The 18,702-nt window shown below is 38.0% G+C and overlaps 1 protein-coding gene and 1 long non-coding RNA gene across 3 annotated transcripts; both read left to right on the top strand.

Moving 5' to 3' along the window:
• Positions 1–309: 309 nt before the first annotated feature.
• On the top strand, positions 310–5,485 carry LOC147503012 (uncharacterized). 2 transcript variants are annotated; one of them, XR_015220101.1, is made up of 3 exons: positions 310–450; positions 1,883–2,025; positions 5,391–5,485. It is a non-coding gene; the product is annotated as an uncharacterized LOC147503012 (long non-coding RNA). The 2 variants fall into 2 exon arrangements; XR_015220100.1 differs by lacking the exon at positions 310–450 and adding an exon at positions 602–723.
• Positions 5,486–8,493: 3,008 nt separating this feature from the next.
• On the top strand, positions 8,494–10,995 carry LOC147503011 (uncharacterized). The gene is made up of 5 exons (XM_086604683.1): positions 8,494–8,643; positions 8,723–8,993; positions 9,873–9,963; positions 10,642–10,756; positions 10,840–10,995. The coding sequence occupies exons 1-5, from the start codon at positions 8,494–8,496 to the stop codon at positions 10,993–10,995; spliced, it is 783 nt and encodes a 260-aa protein (XP_086460809.1).
• The last annotated feature ends 7,707 nt before the right edge of the window (positions 10,996–18,702 follow it).

The raw sequence follows: 18,702 nt of genomic DNA, 5'->3' as shown, positions 1-18,702 counted from the left end.
CAATGTTCACACCATTCAGGTAATTAATTAGTCGGGTTATTCTATATTTGATTAATTAATATTACCATTATCATTCATGAAATTGTCTAATTAGCATTTACTATAGTTAATGCTGAAGAATCGAGCCAACTTCAGTCCCAAGAAGAATCTATCCAAGTTGACGCTCAAGGATCACAACATTCAGGTATTTATTACTTAGGTTCTGCTATATATATTTGATTGATTATTATTACTATTATCATTCCTGTAAATGTCTAATTACACTTTAATATGTTTATATACGCATTAAAATTTTCGCTTCAGGGGTCACTGTTGTTGGGTATGACGTAGATGTAAAGCATTTACTCTCTCTACTGAAGCAACATATTGAATCAGAGTTGAGTAGATTCACTGGTAATCATTTGCCGATCACACTGGATGTCAATGGTCACACATTTCGAGTTAATATTGGTATGTATTATTTTACAGTTATGATTCAATTTAATTAATTATTTAATTATTATTAGATTATTCTAATTCTTATTTTATCACTATTTATTTGTTTGTTTGTTATTGTTGTTATTATTATTTTTTATTTATTTATTTTATTTTTATTTTTAGTTGGCAGCAATGTGGGAAATCCAAACATTGACTTAGATGATATTTATGATGAGAGTGACCTATTCCATTCCGGGCATGCATTTAGGACTAAAATTCATGCTACAAGGATACCTACATCCACAGGTTCATTTCTATTGGAAATTTCTCTAATTAAGATACCAGCTTCTTACTTAAATTTATCTAATCTTTTGTAAAAATAACTAGCAGCTGTACAAGACAATATTAAATTTCCATCCGGTGGTACTAGACCAAGCAGAACATTGTTACGTTCATACCACAATTGTGCAAGAGGCTTTGAAGACACCCCTTATATTGAACCCTTTCGACTCAGGATTTTAAAAACATGTCATCACTGTGGAGCAAAATTATTTCCTTCTGAGACAAGTAGTCTCTGTTGTCTTAACGGGAATGTCAAACTCCCTTTGCTAGCACCTCCACCCGAATTAGCATATCTATACACATCACAATCAGCTGAGGGTATTCATTTTAGAGAGAATATTCGTTCATATAACCATGTTTTCTCTTTTACTTCTATGGGAGTTTATATTGATGACAATTTGGCAAATGGTAGAGATGGTGTGTACACATATCGTGCCCGAGGTGCCATATATCATCGGATTGGTGGTCTCCTACCACAACCTGGTAACAGGCCACGTTATTTGTAGATGTATATTTATGACACCGACCATGAATTGGAGTACCGTCTAGCTGAGAGGAACATTCTTGATAGGCAAGTTTTGGCTATCCTGAAAAGGGTGTTAGACTCCAACAACAGATTTGTACATATTTTTCGTGAGGTCTCTCATCATGACATTCTTAACAATATTCGTCTGCACATCAAAGAGCAGCCGCCTAATCGGCATCAATATTCACTACCAGAATCCTCGGAGGTTGCAGCTATCTTAGTCGGAGGTGAAGAACCAAGTGACATGAGTGAAAGGGACATTATTATTGAATCAAAATCTGGAGATATATTCAACATCCCAGACACTGCAGGTTATTATGACCCATTACAGTATCCGTTATTACATCCATATGGTAACTTTGGGTTTGGGATTTGCATATTTTTTCGATAATGCACGAGAATCAGTTGCCGAGCTTTTTATTCTTACATGCTGCAGGTACATGTCGACTTTGGTGTTAAATTGATAATAAGTGTGCCTAATTATGATATATAATTATATTATATTCAAGATGCACACAATACTTACATGTATTAAGTTCACATTTGATTTGTACAGATTCGAGATAACCATTTATCATTGTTACTTCGTGGTGGAAGACTTTTGCAGCAGTATGCAGTTGACAATTATGTTAAGATAGCCACTCAACAGCTCCGTTTCATACGCAACAACCAAGATAAGATTAGGGCTGAGCTATACCAAGGTTTACATGATTCTCTTGCTGCTGGGGTCACTATTACAGGTTTGCAACAAACCCGATCAGTATATATATATATATTATTATTATTATTATTATTATTATTATTATTATTATTATTATTATTATTTATTGTTTTATTTCTATAAAATCTATCTTTGCCAATTCCTTTAGGTAATGTCGGTCATAAAATAATATTACCATCAAGTTATATAGGAAGTCCTCGCGATATGCACCAGCGATACTATGATGCAATGGCGTTGGTTCAAAAAATTGGGAAGCCTGATCTCTTCATTACAATGACTTGCAACCCTAACTGGGACGAGATCAAAGAAAATTTATATGAAGGCCAGACCCCACAAGATCGTCCGGAAGTAGTAGTACGTGCGTTTCATTCAAGATTTGAAGAGCTCAAGAATGATCTCTTCACCAAAAACATCTTGGGTAAAGTAGTAGCACATGTTCACGTCATTGAGTTCCAAAAAAGAGGTCTCCCACATGCACATATACTATTAATCCTTGACAATGATGATAAATTCAACACTCCTGATGACTACGACAATATCGTTCGAGCAGAAATTCCAGATCCAGAATCAGAGCCTGTCTTATGCAATTTAGTCAAGCGACATATGATTCATAGGCCTTGTGGCTGCCTTAAGACAGATGCTGTTTGCATGAAAGACGGAATCTGTAAGAAAAAATATCCAAAGGATTTTGCTGAAGTCATAGTTCAAGGAAACGACTCTTACCCTACGTATAGAAGAAGACGTAATGGTCGAGTCCTGACTCTTTCCAAGGGATTATCTATTGACAATCGTTGGGTTATACCCTATAATCCTTGGCTCCTAAGGAAATATGACTGTCACATCAATGTCGAAATATGCTCAACAATCAAGTGCGTGAAATATCTGTACAAGTATGTCTACAAAGGCTCCGACCGGGTATCTATGGAAGTGAATTCCACGTCACATGATGACCAAGATGAGATAAAGCAATTTGTAGATGCACGCTGGATAACACCTCATGAAGCCCTCTAGTGGATATTCAAGTTTCCACTCAATAAAATTTATCCATCAGTTTATGCCATTCAAGTTCATCTTGAAAATATGCACCAAGTCCTTTACTCCGAGGGTCGAGATCTACGAGATATGCTATCACATGAAAAGACCTCACGCACGATGTTAACTGAGTTTTTCAGGAAAAATGCAATGGACGTCGAAGCAAGACAGTATTTGTATCGTGAGTTTCCTGAGCATTATACATGGAATAATTCGCAAAGATGCTGGGAGAAACGACGAGGACTTAACAAGGTGATTGGTAGACTACACGCTGTATCACCTTCCGAAGGAGAAAGATTTTACTTAAAGTTGCTCCTTGACCATGTTAGAGGCCCAACCTCTTACAGTGACCTGAAAACCATCCACTCTTATGAGTGCTCAACATTTAAGGAAGCTGCGGAGAGATTAGGTCTACTTGAAAGTGATAATGCAATAAGGGAGTCGTTATTGGAAGCAGCTACGATTCATATGCCTTTAGCATTGAGACGGTGCTTTGTTACTATTTTAGTACATTGCCAACCAGTTGGTGTCCGTGCTTTATGGAATGAGTTCTGCGACTATATGACAGATGATTTCTCTTCTACAACTTGCTCTACTCACAAGACAAATCGTTTGCTCACAGAATTGAATTCATTGTTATCCCAATATAATAAATCTATTTCCAATTTCGATTTACCGTGCATATCAGAAACATGCAGTCAATGCTCTTCAGACTTCAGCATAATTATGGAAGAGCGACGAGTACCTATACCACCTGAAGACTTGGCATCCATTCATAATTTGAATGCTGATCAGCAGTTTGCTTTTAACACTATTATGCAATCAGTTGACCATAATGAAAGTTTTGTTTATTTTATTGATGGACCAGGAGGCACAGGAAAAACATTTCTATACCGCTCAATCTTAGCTTATTTGAGGAATAAAGGTCGCATAGCAATTGCTACATCCTCGCTTCGTGTTCTTTGCCACAATGTTTCGGAGGTCGATGAAAGACACTCGAGGTTTAAAATACCTATAAATCTAGGATCATCACCAACATGTAATATAAGTAAGCATTCTCCTTTGGCTGAATTGTTGAAAGAGTCCTCTATTATCATTTGGGATGAAGCTACGATGACCCATCGTCACGCATTTGAGGCCTTAGAAAGAACCTTGCGAGATATTATGGATGTTGAGCTGCCTTTTGGTGGAAAAGTTTTGGTAATGGGTGGTGACTTTTGCCAGACTCTACCTATTGTAAATAAGGGTACAATAGCACAAACTATAGATGCATGCATAACAAGATCAGTTTTATGGAATTGTGTAAAAGTCATCCGTCTTAGAGTGAATATGCGTGCATTGGAAGATGCTTCGTTTTCTGATTTTTTACTACGTATAGGAGACGGGACTGAGGCATGTGTCAATGGCGACATGGTAAAGATACCTGATGATATGATCATACCATGGGTGGACGATCACTCTTTGACTCAGCTAATAGACAGTGTGTTCCCAGCCTTACAAGAAAATGCAGAGAATATAGATTATGTGGTCCAGCGGGCTCTCCTTACTCCAACCAATGATGTTGCTGATCGAATAAACGAACATGTCATTCAAAATTTTCAAGGAGATGAAGTCACGTACTACTCATTTGATCATGTTGAGAATGATGAACGCCATCTGTACCAACAGGAGTACCTTAATTCTATTAATCCCAGTGGCATGCCTCCTCACAAATTGACTTTGAAGATAGGATCACCAATAATGCTTCTCAGAAACATTGATCCAAAAAATGGACTATGCAATGGAACAAGGTTGATATGCCGGTCTTTTCTACCAAACTTAATTCATGCAAAGATTGCTACAGGTGGTTTTAAAGGTGCACCTGCTTTCTTGCACCGTATACCCCTAAAGCCTAGCGAGGATCTGAAGCTTCCGTTCAATATGATAAGAAAGCAGTTTGCCATTCGCTTGAGTTTCGCTTTGACCATACATAAAGCTCAAGGGAAAACATTGCCTCACGTTGGTGTTTACTTACCTGATCATGTATTCAGTCATGGCCAACTCTATGTGGCACTCTCCAGAGGCGTATCAAGACACACGACCAAGGTATTAGTCAAAAAGGGGAATCAACCAGGTTACTTGGGAACTTTCACGAGAAACGTGGTCTATACTGACGTGTTATCCTCCTTTAACTCCAGACCAAACTGATATCTCTCAGAGGTTACTATCTTCTTTCTGCTGTAAGTAGCTTCAAATCTTCTATGTATTTATTAACGTCTACCTATAGGTTTTATATAATCACAACATTTCATCTTCTTGCTCATACTTCTTTCGTGCTCATTTAACAGTTGTCCTCGATCTTTGCCTTTGCAGATTGCATTGAGCGAGATGGCCGAGTCTGACTACAAATTTTTTTCCACATGGAGACTGTTAGAATGTAAATAGATTCTACAATTCTACTTTCGTCTAATGCTAAATATACGTGAAATTTGCTCTAGATAGTTTGGTATTAAGTCAAAATGAATCTAAGTTGGTTTCTCATTTGATATACACAGGCATACCTAGGTCGCATATTCGAGCATCCAAGAATAAAGAAGGCAAATCTGGAGCTGCACTTCTAGGTCTTCCAAATCCTCTGCCGCCTCCTCGGTACATACTAACACTCATACTATACCTTGATTGATCCACATCTTTCATGCCTAATGAACTCCACATCTTAGGCTTATATTATCTTGATTTTGGTAATAAGTCATGGTGATTTTTGAATTGCTCTGAAATGTTTACATATAAGTAGCAATTTAGCAAAGAAAAGGAATACCTTAGTCACTTTTTCAGACTGTTGCCTAACGGGGCTATTCTTAGTCATGAGCATGTCCATTTGTGACGGAGAAAGTCCATATAGGTATTGGGGTGCATTTTTTTGTAGTTCTCCATCAGTACATGTGATAAAATAAGACAAATATTCATAAGAGATAAGGCATTCTTACTTACAATAGGGACTAAAAATTGGCAAAATATGATAGGAAAACACAGTAACACTGATTGCATGACAAATGGAACCAATGCACGTATTCTGCTACCCATTAATGAACATTCCAGTGCAAGGAACTATACATAGAACCAATTCCTAAGTGATAATTCAACTCATATGCACATCTAAACTAGATCAACAATACACACATATTTATTACTGCTAGGAGGAGGGTATTCATAAGACATCATGGTACCATATTTGAACCTCGAGGTTTTTCTTTATTTATTCATTTTGTTTTCTACATATCAATACTTTAACCAAGAGTGGAAGATGGAACCTATGCCAACCAACCACTCCTTTCTATTATAATGTAAGACAGTTGCCATGTTATTGTACCAGGACTACATACTGAAGGATAGACGTAGTATCCTTTTAATTGTATATATCATGCCTTATCGTTATTCGTATAGCTTCTATAACTAATATCATGTACTAATATTGTGTTGTCAAAGAGTAATGACCTATAGATTTTTCAATATCTTACTAGGCTGGTTCCTTTCTTACTATGTTATTATCAAACGGTAATGGCCTATATATCGTCTTTGATATCTTAATAGCCTGCCCATTTCCTTTAGACCTTTCAGATCCAATTAGTATGGGTGCGGAACTCACACGCAGAGAAGTAAGGTTACCTCTTGACTTTGGCCTGCTTAATACGACAGTATCACTTCATACTGCAGTATCACTGCTTAATACTCACATCTCCTTTTCTCTTTACGTTATTATTGTCTTTTTAAAATTTTCTTTTAAATTTAAAGCTTTCCTTTGATTTTGCTGACCTTTTGTCTTCTCTTTCTTCCATCGAACTTCATGTTGTTTAATTTCAATAGTCAAATTTTTTCAATGCATATTGTTTTAGCTCGCTTTTGTTTTACTCTTGACATAATTTCCATTTAGTGTTACAGGAGATATATAAGGTCATATCTTCAACATGATTTGTATAAAAATTATTCTAACAGTGTTTTTGACAGAAAAACATGCAACGGAACAGCTACAGCTATATTAAGGGTTGTGATCCTGCACATAAATAGAGAGTGACATACTACTTTTATAGCTGATTGTGTAAGAAGCTATGAGTAGAGATTGCTGTAGTAAAGATGGTGATGGATCGAACAAGTGAAGTTGGTGAAGAAGTCAAAGCCAACCACGACAATTGGAAAGATTTCCTGACAAGTGAAGGGTTTGAGTCGACGTATATCTTGACAATTTCTTTATCAAGTTGCAATAATGTATAGCCCAAAAAGAAGGTGTACAAAACCTACCTTCTCCTGCTTTTGCCTGTAATATTTTGCAACTTCTAATTATATAACAATTAGGAATTCTATACACGATGTTTTAATTTGCAGTTCTCTTTTATTTCAATAAGAAACTTACTCAGTGAGCAATGATAATTTTGGTTTTCATACATCTTACTGACTATATAATATGGATAATTATTTAGTCGTCTGATATGACTATATATGTTGGGGATTGTTGGGGGTAAAAGGACCATGGAAGGTATCTCTTACTGAGGCAGAGGATTCAGTTTTGTAACTATACATCAGCTTAAGCATAAATATTCTTATATTCACTATGGAGAAGGCCTTTGAGGATCATATTTTCTACAGTTTCCGGGGATAAAATTGGCTCTGTTGGGGACCTAGCCATGCATCCCATTATTCCAGGTGAGGTTAAAAAAGAGCAAAACCAACCACCAAAATCAACAATGAAAGAAAACCTGCAAAATAATAAGGCATCCCCTGTTCCAGTACTACATGGGAAAAATGAATCCATCAAATCTTATAATAAATATTATATAACTACAGCTAAATCAGTTTTCTTACAAATCAAAAAAAACTAAACATCATTACAACTGGGTCCATCAAGTAACGTATCTCTATGAAGAGCATACATGTTCGCAAGTTGCACAACTAAACGCCTCATGTTTCTTGATTTGGATGACCTGTCCTTTTTCCACCGATTACACATTTACAACCCAATCTAATCTTTCACTAGATAAAGACACAAAAAAAATTCCATTAACAAATAAACTACTTCTCAAGTGAAACTATATCACCGCCTACTTTTTTGGAAGATACCATACAAGTTATTACTGTTAACAAGCGTACACTTCCGTAAGTTCTTTTAGTTGCTTTCCACGTATATTCAAAGTTGGTTTTTTTCTTCATTAAACTATTGTCCTTTCCATGAATTCAATTTAACTACAACAAACATGTATCTTAATCTTAACAATAACTAAACTTTCGTTTACTGATATGCTCTCCATGTGGTAGAAGCCAATTTTTACTTGAGTTTCTTCAAAATTTAGCTTATTTCCATTGAACTGTTATATCATCCATCTTCTAGGCAATATTCCTACTTAAATTTTCCAGCAATATAAACTACAACATGGTAATACAACCACAATAATAAATCTCTCATTACGCATAGGAATTCCTATGAATGGCACATGTTCAACATCATTGCATTGTGGATATTGACTCAACTGACAGAGACTGGAAAATAATGGCTAGAGTGAGTAGAATTTGGGAAGCAATTGACTACACAACAGACGAAGTAAAAAGTTTAGACATGCTGCTCATCGACGAGCACGTAAGTATAATTGTACAACTTTTCCATTTTGTTCTTTAACTTTTCCATATATATAAACTTCATTTGGATTTTTTATCAGGGACATCAAATACATGCAAAAGTTGATAAATCATTGATGAACAAGTTCCAGCGCCAAATAGTTGAACAAGAGATTTACTCTCTAGATCGATTTTCTCTGTCAAAAAGCAAGAATAAATATAATGTCACACCTGGAGATATCTCATTAGTTTCAATTGGCACACCAAAGATAAAGCCACTCAAAATTAAAGATATAAACTTTCCAGAGCATGCATTTTCATTTGTCAACTTCGATCAAATACCATCGAAGACTGACAACAACCATCTTATAGGTAAGTACCTATAAAACTATTTTATTAACTATAACCAACGTCGTTCTAATCTTTTGTCCTATTGTCTTTCTTTACAGATGTAATTGAACGTGTACGCGAGTGGAACAAACTAAGGAGTGTAACAAAAAGGAATGGAAACAAGACTGTTATACGGAATATCCAACTCCAAGATCAATAGTAATTTATATCATTCCAATCAAACAAACAACTTTCTATATATCCCTATTACCACACACGTACTATCTATTTCTTACTACATTATGTAGGGGATATGTGTTGAAGATCACACTATGGAGCAACTCAGCAATGCAACACAATGATGAAATAATCAACAATAATTCTAATGCAGCAGTTTTGATTGTGACTTCTACAAGTGTTAAATACAATGGTATGTTTGTTCACATCAAACTTAATATTGGTATTGATCAAATTGTATAATAATTTATTATCATTTAAATTATTTAAAGGGGATGGTTATATGAACTCCACTAAAACGAACTCCAAATGAACTCCACCACTTAACTCAATGAACTAGAAGCTAATTTTTGGTGGAGATGTTTTCCACGCAATAGAGATCATCCTCACAAAAAATCAGCTCATTTGAAGATGTACAACCTCATCAAAAATCATTTAGAAAGTTATGAAATTATCCAACGGTCCAGATTTTTTTAATTTCGATACAATTTTTGACAAGGTTAGACATATTCAATTGAGCTGATTTTTGGTGGGGGTGTTCTCCATCATGAGATGTACACATCCACAAAAAAATAGTCCTCAGTTCATTTTGTAAGTTCATTTTTATGAGTGGAGTAACTTTGGAGTCGCTATAAGGTGGAGTTCATATAACCATCCCCTTATTTAAAACTTAACATATTGCAGATGAACATGCTGAATATGTTCTATCAACTACAGCTGCAACAAAATTATATATGAATTTGCAAATTCCAGAAGTTGCGGATATCATTAACAGGTACTCCTCTCTTTCAACTAGGATTACACCTCTTTCAAACCACATACACGTGTTAGAAATGCGGGCTTTTGCACTGGTAACTTAACATTCGTAATATCTGAAATTGGTGCTCTTTAATTGTGTTCACTACACTCTTTGAACTATAATTGCGACTCTTTTTCTCTGTTTTGCTACGCTACCTATTATTCCTAAACTCTGCTCTCCATATGTGACATCATTTTCTACTCACTATATCCCAAATTAACATAAAAATTATTTATTACTTTATTAATTAATGACCGACTAAGTGTATATACTGACTAAAAAAAACTTGAATGACTTCAATTTACTTGAGTAGTTTTTTGTTCAGTAGAACTGAAAGTAACATTAAACAAGTTGGATTTACATAAATCATTTTCTACTTTAGATTGTTTGCTTCAGTGATAGCAACCTTTGTAAAAGACATCAATTCCAGTATTTCACTGTTCATATTACCTGTGGAATTAGTTTTTGAGACAAACTCAATCATAATTCATAACATGTTTATCTATCTATGTAACATGAATCACTATCTATATATCTAAGTTTATTTCTTAGTTAATATTCATTGAGTGGACATTAAGTTTATTTCAACATTAGCATATCTGATAAACAATTTAGATTTCTCATTTAATTGACAGACTTTTTCTTTTTCTACAGCCCAATACCTCAACAAACTAAGCTTCTATTGCGGGAACCACCTCAAACATTGCCATCGCATAACAAAAAAACGTTGTCAGAAATAATTGTTGCAATTAATGATGATTCATCACAGGTATATCAATCATTGTACATTATTCTACAGCTTTCATCTCCTAAAAATTCCATATCTCTTATAACGTACTACATCATTTATAGCAAATGCATTTTACCGTTGAGGCGACTATTTCAAAAGTACTTCTTGACAAAGGATGGTCTTACATTGCATGCCCACACTGCCGAAAGACGCTTGAAAAAACCAATAGTGGTTACAAATGTACAAAAGACGGTATCGTGTCTCCAAAACAAAAGTAAGATTTAACTTTTATAATTTCTATATTTATATGCTATAATCAATTCATCATATTGCACAGGTACCAATTATGAATGGAGATAAAAGATGAGACGTCTACAGCAAAAGTTGTGGCATTTGATCCTGAAGCAACAACACTGCTACAAAGAACTGAAGAAGAACTTGCTCACATTGAACAGCAGGTTAAGAAAATAACTATAACTTCTCCTAGCTTGCATAAATATATTGAACTGGATTTTAAGTTGTGGCACGTTCAACATGTATAGGAAGATGGTACAGAAACTTTACTACAAATATTTCAGGATTTGGTTGGATATAAGGCTATATTCCAAATAAAAATAACCAAATTCAACAAACAACACAAAAACAGTTCATTCACCATTTCAAGAATTTATCCGATTGTGAATGATTCAACAAATCATAATGCATCTAAGTCTGATTAAAAGAGTAAGTGCAATTTTCTTACAATTTAAATGACTTACATACTATTAAATTTTGTCATGTCTAATATATGCATTCATACAAATCTCTTCTTGCCTTGCTAGGGTTGACATTTGTTGTAGCCAACAATGAATTTTGCTGCGAGATCAGAGACGCGTTCTGATCCAATATTTTGTTCTTTTGCATTTGTGATGTGTCGTTCTTTACGAACTACTCTGTATATGATATTATGCATCCCTAAATCAACAATGAATTTTGCTGCGAGATCAGAGATGCGTTCTAATCATATATTTTGTTCTTTTGCATCTGTATAAGTACACGATGTGTCGTTCTTTACTAACTACTCTATAACTGATATTCACAATTGTTAAAGTTGTATTGAAAATTGAGGATGACCCGTCACTGCTACCTTATATTGGACTAATAACAATGTGTAAGTCTATAATGTGAACACGTGCATGATGCTAGTATATATATATATATCGGCCGGCTAGGTAGACAGTAGAATTTCGGACAGCATCCAAACAGCAGAATATCGGCGGTTGGATCATAGCTGATCAGATCTGATGAAAAAACGATATTTCGAAGGGTTTGGGTTTCGAAATTTCCTCTAGCAAACACCAAACTAAGATCATCAACAGACTTAACAAACAACAAATTCAAAATCAAAACCACCGAAATCATCAACAAAATCAAAGCCACCGAAAAACCCAAAACCACTTATTTTTTATTTTCAACACCCAAATTTGAAGAACCCATCTTAAAATTCGATTTGAAGAACCCAAAAACCCCCATTCTCGATTCTCACAAGGTATGTACTTTTGAAAATTTTGAAATATTTGTTTGGTATGTTGGTTTTTGTTTGATTAGTTGATATTTGAGGTTGTTTGTTGATTCAATGGTTTGCTAGGCCTATTTTAGTTGATTTGTTGAGAATATTTGAGGTTGTGGTGCTGTTTTGCTTGTTCTTGTAGTCTAATTAAGTAATTTTATGTTGTTGTGGTTGTTTAAAAGAAGGAAGTTGGATAGAATCTACCTAGGGAATGCTTTATATTGAATTTAGGAAAGAACTAGCTAATGAAATTGTTCTTTGCATTTTGTTTGTCTATCGATTCCAGCTTTTTCTTGAGTATGTTCTAGATTTCAAATTCCATATTTGAAATTAAAGATTTACACAAGGAAAAATTTAGAGCTTATAGATTGCAGGTCGTAAAACGCCCACACAATGCCATCTCGTATTCATATTTTGGTCATCACCGGGTTATGGTTTTTTGGCCGGGCGATCCTTTTCGCTTTGCACAATTTTTAATCAAAGTCATTGGCTTTCTCTTCAGCCCAAGTTGATTCTCATTCATCTTATCGATCAAGTTCTGAGTTCAAGCTTTCAATTGCTAGATCAATTAAAAGCATGAGCAGGATTTCTACCCCCCTTCTATTTTCTTGTGCAGGCCGTGTGGACTTTTAGTTTGGTCTCTTACTATTGCTCTTTGTTTTGCTTTCAATAGGGAAGAGGTATTCCAGGTTGAGTGGAGCCCTAAACATGAAACTGTCTTAGCGTCATCTGCCGACTTGTGAGGGTGATGATTTGGGACCTCAGCAGGTAGGTCACTCTGACTATGGCATGATGGTTGTTTAAATGGCAGGTAGGACATTTTGAACTTAAAAAAGAAGGCAATTCCGCAGCCTTTGATGTCTACATTCTTCGTGGTGTTTCTATCCCAGCCTTTGACATAGATACTCTGTGGGAGTTCCAACCTAAAAAAATAGGTAGTGCATAATTATGATGGTCAATACTCACTAAATGTATGTTTTTTTTTATTTTTTTAGGAGGTGGTGCAAAGGCGACTGAGTGGAGTTGAACAAAGGAAGACTAGGTTAGGAGAAAAGGAAAGAGATGCCAGAAGGGTCTATTTTTAGGGTTGGCGTTCACCGGTGAAATGATTGAAATGTCATTGGTTTGCTGCTGGCGCATATCTCGTGTGAGGATATTTTCCACGTAAACATGCACCAGCTTGCTTGGTCTCTATACTGGGCCTGCAACTTTTGCTGTTATTAATTTGCAGGAACATACATCCTTTTCTTTTCTGAATGTGTGAAGCCCTATGAAATGGTTGAAAGCTATAGAAAACCTTGAAAGTGTCGTGCACTCCTATATAAAGTCGTAGAATCTAGAATATTCTATAGTATAGATTGTCCCATGTAAATTACTTGTGCTAGTGAATGTGTTGATATATCTTCCGTGTAATTAGTGAAGTTTTCTGAGTGTCCTCCCAAGTTTATGGATAAGGAGGGGACTTCATTTGTAGACATGCAGGTTCTAAGAAGAATAAAAGTACTTTTCTTTAAACTTCTTTCCAGATGTGTTTTTTTGTATGGGTCTTCCTTGGTGGAGTATGGCGTATATGTATGGGCCTAGACATAATCTAGTCAACTTAACTGCTTGAAGGGCAATACTGGAGTGTGATCACTGGTCATTTTATCTTGTTGGAATGCCAGTTGCTGTGGTCTTGGCTTCTTTGCCGATTTTGACTTTAAAGGCTTATGGTTTGGCATGTTAGCAGTTCTGACAAACAATAAGGGAGTCTGATTAAAGGGAGTTGAACTGGCTGAACTTGCGGCGATTCGACAAAAATGTAAAGGGTGCGATCCCTTGTAACTTTAATGACCTATCAAGTTGTAATAGATTTTGATGACCTATCAATAATGGAAAGAACAATTGCACGCATTACTTGTTTCTTCTTCTCACTAGTGTTCGATTAATTTTTGTTTACTATTTTAAAATCTTTATATTTTTGGTATGTACTAACTCAACTTGTTTCTATCATCTGAAATTCTGAATAGCCCATCTAAGCGGTTACTAGTACTAGTTCGAACCCGAGAAATGCATTTCAAATGAAGTGAGCTTCGATATACTTGAGTATTAATTGTTTGCTATCGGTGACATTAGCATCACAAAATTGCTTGACCTCGAGGCCCACTTCCAATCCCAGTTTTGGAATTTGTCGAATGTCAATACCCAACTCATGTTATAAATGTCGAAAAAAAAACACAAGCAAAACAAGCCCCGTGAGAACTCTTCTTCCGGTTTTTCTTCTCCAAAAAAAGGAAAGAAAAAAAAATGATAAAATGGCTAAAAAAAAAATTGCGCTTTGGATTCGGGGCTTCCTTTCTTTGGCTTGTTTGTTTGGTTTACTTCACCCGGGTTTGAATTCTCAAATATATATTTTCCCTTCTCATTTCGAATGTTAGGATTTTTTTTCCATCCTTGTTTCGTGGGTTGTTTATTATCGAATCGGCTTTGAATCAGCTGCTTTGCCGACAGAGCTGCCAGAACTGTTGAACCGCTGCGAGGCCTTGTGATTTTCCACTACTTGTAACAAAGATCGATTCTAGCAAACCCGAAAGTCACACGCAAAACAACAAAATAGGAGGGTGCTCGAGGCCAAATAAGGGGAAGACTAGCAGCAAAATTTCTTCTTCAGAGTCGCACAATGTTTAAATTTCGTGGTGTTATTCTTGTCATATCGGCTTATGTAAGTAATGACTATATAATCTCCATCAATGAAACAACAAGCTACTTTTCGAAGGTCCACGGGCCCGATCAATAAAACATAACGAAATAATGATGAGAAAAATACAACATTATGTTAAAACTAATGAGGTAGTACTAATCGGATGACAATAGCACACAAACCTCTTGAGCTACTAGCTTTTAATTTGAATCAAATCTTGGAACATTGCGACTCATTATCAGGGTACCGTAGGGTGCGGATTCTTGATGATCCAGACAAACAGAGACGCACAAAAAAATACCAAAATCACTTTCATATATCAAGTAGAGGATCAGAAAAATACCAAAATGCAACCTAGGAGTAATTAATAACAAAAATAACTACCAAACGAACTGTATTGACTGTGATTACAACCTCTAATCTTACTCCTCTCTCGTTCTTTTCTTTTCCTCTCTTTTTTCCAGTTCTCACTCTCTTTCTTATATCTCTTCTCCTTCCACGTACCGCAGCGGTTATCTTGCGGTTCCTGGTGCCACTCTCCCACTCTCCACGTTTCATAGCAGTTCGCGGCGGTAGCCAGAGCGGTTGGGATACCGCTGGATCCGATCCTCGCGTGCAACCCGTCTTCCCACGCTTATACCGCGATCCGGTCCCTTTGTCACCACTAACCTCCTAGGTCGTGTGTATCGCCCCTATACAGATGCCCTCTCGCCCTATTGTTGGTCCGCGATCGCAATGGGTGCGAGAACTACTCTTTCTCTTTCCGTACACCCTCTGCTGAATACTTCTTGTCTGACCCTCCCACTCTGTCCCTTTATCTCTTTCTCCCAGCACGTGTTCCACGTGCTTCCTCTCAGATCTTGCCACCGGAAATACACGGTGAAATACGGGCGACGACGCCTCATATATCCCCGCCGAAAATCGAGATGACACACGTCCTTAAACCTTTGGTTCTCTGTCGGTCAGTTACCCTTTTGTCCCTGCCCCCTCAAATCCCGCTTAAATCTCTCTCCTCTCTCACAACCCTCAAAACAGTAAACCCTCACCATTTTCTTTTCAACTTCACCTTCTTCAACCTCTGCCCCTTTTCCTGTCGTCACTCTCTTGGCGACGACCGCACGCGTTTTGGTTCGCCCTCCATTGCTTTGGCCCTCTTTGCTACTGAGGGTTTGTCTTAAGCGTTTTCGTTTTCCTTTCCTCTCGTTTTTGTGCATTCATTGTTTATTTTGGGGGTTGCTTCCTCATTATCTTCTTTTCCTAGATTTCGCATCTAGCTTTTTCTGAATTTCTCTCCTTGCACTGTTTCCATTATGCCTTCATCGGAATATAAGGTCATCTCCTCCACCCAATCCTCCGCCACCACATCAGATAAATCTGGATCCTCTTCCCCTAGATCTAGTCATCAATCCGCGGACAGATCTGAATCCCCGGCTTCAAACTCTACCGATCCCACCGCTGTTCCATCTACTTCAGGTAGGACACCTTCTCTGCCATCACAGCCGTCCTATTACCGCAGACCCAATCTAGATGCCATTAAGGCCGCTTACGGCATTCCTGGTGACATTATTCTCGAACATGTGTCTGGCGTCACCCACTTTCCTCACTTAGTATCGCCGCGCCCTGGTTATCTAGTAGCTACTGTAGGACAGATAGCAGCCGGCTTACGTTTCCCTTTGACTCCCCTTGACGTCGAGGTCTGTAACCATTTCAACATTCCTCCGTGTCAGGGCATAGGTAACTTCTGGCGTGTTATGTATGCCGCCAACCACTACAATGAGACTCACTCCCCCAAGATACAACTCCGCGATATCCTCGCCCACTTCTATATAAAGAAAAGCACTAAACTGGGGGGTGTGGGATATCAATCCTTTTGCACTCGTCCTCAAAAGAAGTCTTTCCTTCTTCACATTACCACTTCTGACAAGGTGTGGCATCAGTACCCGTTGTATGTGTCCGGTAATTTTTTATCCGCGGACCTCCCTCCTGAAGTTTCTCTGAGGCATCTCCATTTCCTAACAAGTGGTAAGTAAGCCGTTAGGAGTCGCGGTATTTATCTCTCACCTGTCACTAATTTGTCTTTGTTCTTGGTGATGTAGGTTGGAGACCAGATTCGCGATCCCAAATATACAACGGTGTTTATTCAGAAATTTTCCAATCTCTCCACGAACTCGGGAGTTCACAGTGTGAAGTCCTTGGCATTGATCCGGAAAAAGCCACTCCTCTGTTACTTGACCCCTCTCTAAAGAACATTGGCAAATACCAAGGCCCCCTCTATCGTCTGCCGCCCCCCAAAGAAAGAAAGCCCAAACCATCCCCTCCTCAAAAAAGAAAACGTTCGTCTTACAAGTCTTTCAACTATACCAAAAAAATCTCTCATTCTAGAGATGTTGCTCAACGTGCCGCGGCTACTAAAAACAAGACTACTACCGCGGAAACCCCTCCCCCTTCCTACTCTCGTGTGGCTGAGTGGGAGGATGATTTTCTTTGCTAATACCGCTCCCCTTACGCGGCCATGCCATGGATGTGAACAAATACAAGCTTTGGGACAGCGACTCTGATGGGGATGCTCCTGTTGACGTGTCAAATAAGAGCCCTCCCACCAAAAGAGCTAAAACTTCTGCCATTTGTTCCTCCCCAACCATCGGCCTCGGTGAACCTCCATGATGCCGTGATGATCTTCCGCCGCTTTAGACGAGATTCTTCTTCGCGGTCCTTTAACCTCTCGGGCGGGCTGTCGAGGTGTGGCATCCCAAGTTCAAAGCTAGGGACCGCGATGTGACTACGAGACATCGGCTTTGGAAAACCCAGCCGTTTCTGCATCTTTATTTTTCAGCTCTCACCTGCCGCGGGATCAAGCTTATGGAGATGCTGGTACCGTCGCTTCCCACAGGGCCTCCATTTACACTGGATGGGAAAAGGTATGTCTTGGGCTAGTGGTTAGTGGCTTACCAATTGTCTATGGTATCTTTCCATTCTTTGTGCTAATCTCATACCCCATATGTCTGCGGTTTGAGTCCAGACATCGGCTTCACGTCGCGTGGCCGACCAAAGACCGTGGAGAATTTGGATGGGCGAAGCAGAGATACGCTACGACAATTTGGAAGCCCGATCGCCAAGTTGGAGAAGGAGGCGGACGCGAACCGGATCAAGGCAGTCAAGCTTCATAGGGAGCTCCAGGTAGCTGAGGATAGACACCGCGATTACGTAGCGAGTGTCAATTCAAAAATGGACAGCCTCCGAGAGACGGAGAGGCTTGCCACTCAAGCTGCTGTGGATAAGGCTGTCCAAGAGGCCGAGGATCTATTTCGGGCTCTTGCTACGAAAAAGATCGCACGCGAACTGCAACAACAACTTGATCAGCTTAGCGCTACCGGCCGATTGCTTCCACCGCCTCCTCTTGTTGTAGGGACATCATCCCTTGAAGAACCAACTGTGCAGTCTGAAGCCGTTGAGACGCCGACCACTGGTGTCACGACTCCCATCACCGGGTAGCGGGTCCCTTCTCCAAGATAAAGCGAATGAAGATGCCAAAGATCGGTCGGTGAAGATGAAAATACTTCTCCTGAAGAACCGACTACTGTACCTCAGTAGTAACACATGTCGGCTTACTTTCTTTGTAGATGGCCTTGGTTTTGTAACAGTCAAACAATTATCTTTGTGTTTGTGAAACAATGGCTTTTGTAGCTAGTACTTTTGTGCTCCTTTTGCAATGTAATTCACTAGTCGTTGTGTTTTAATTACACCGTATTTTAACTT

The sequence above is a fragment of the Coptis chinensis genome, chromosome 4, assembly GCF_015680905.1.
Source record: "Coptis chinensis isolate HL-2020 chromosome 4, ASM1568090v1, whole genome shotgun sequence".
Taxonomy (NCBI): Eukaryota; Viridiplantae; Streptophyta; class Magnoliopsida; order Ranunculales; family Ranunculaceae; genus Coptis; species Coptis chinensis.
Note: the sequence above shows the minus strand (reverse complement) of the source record. Positions and strands in the feature narration are given on the sequence as shown.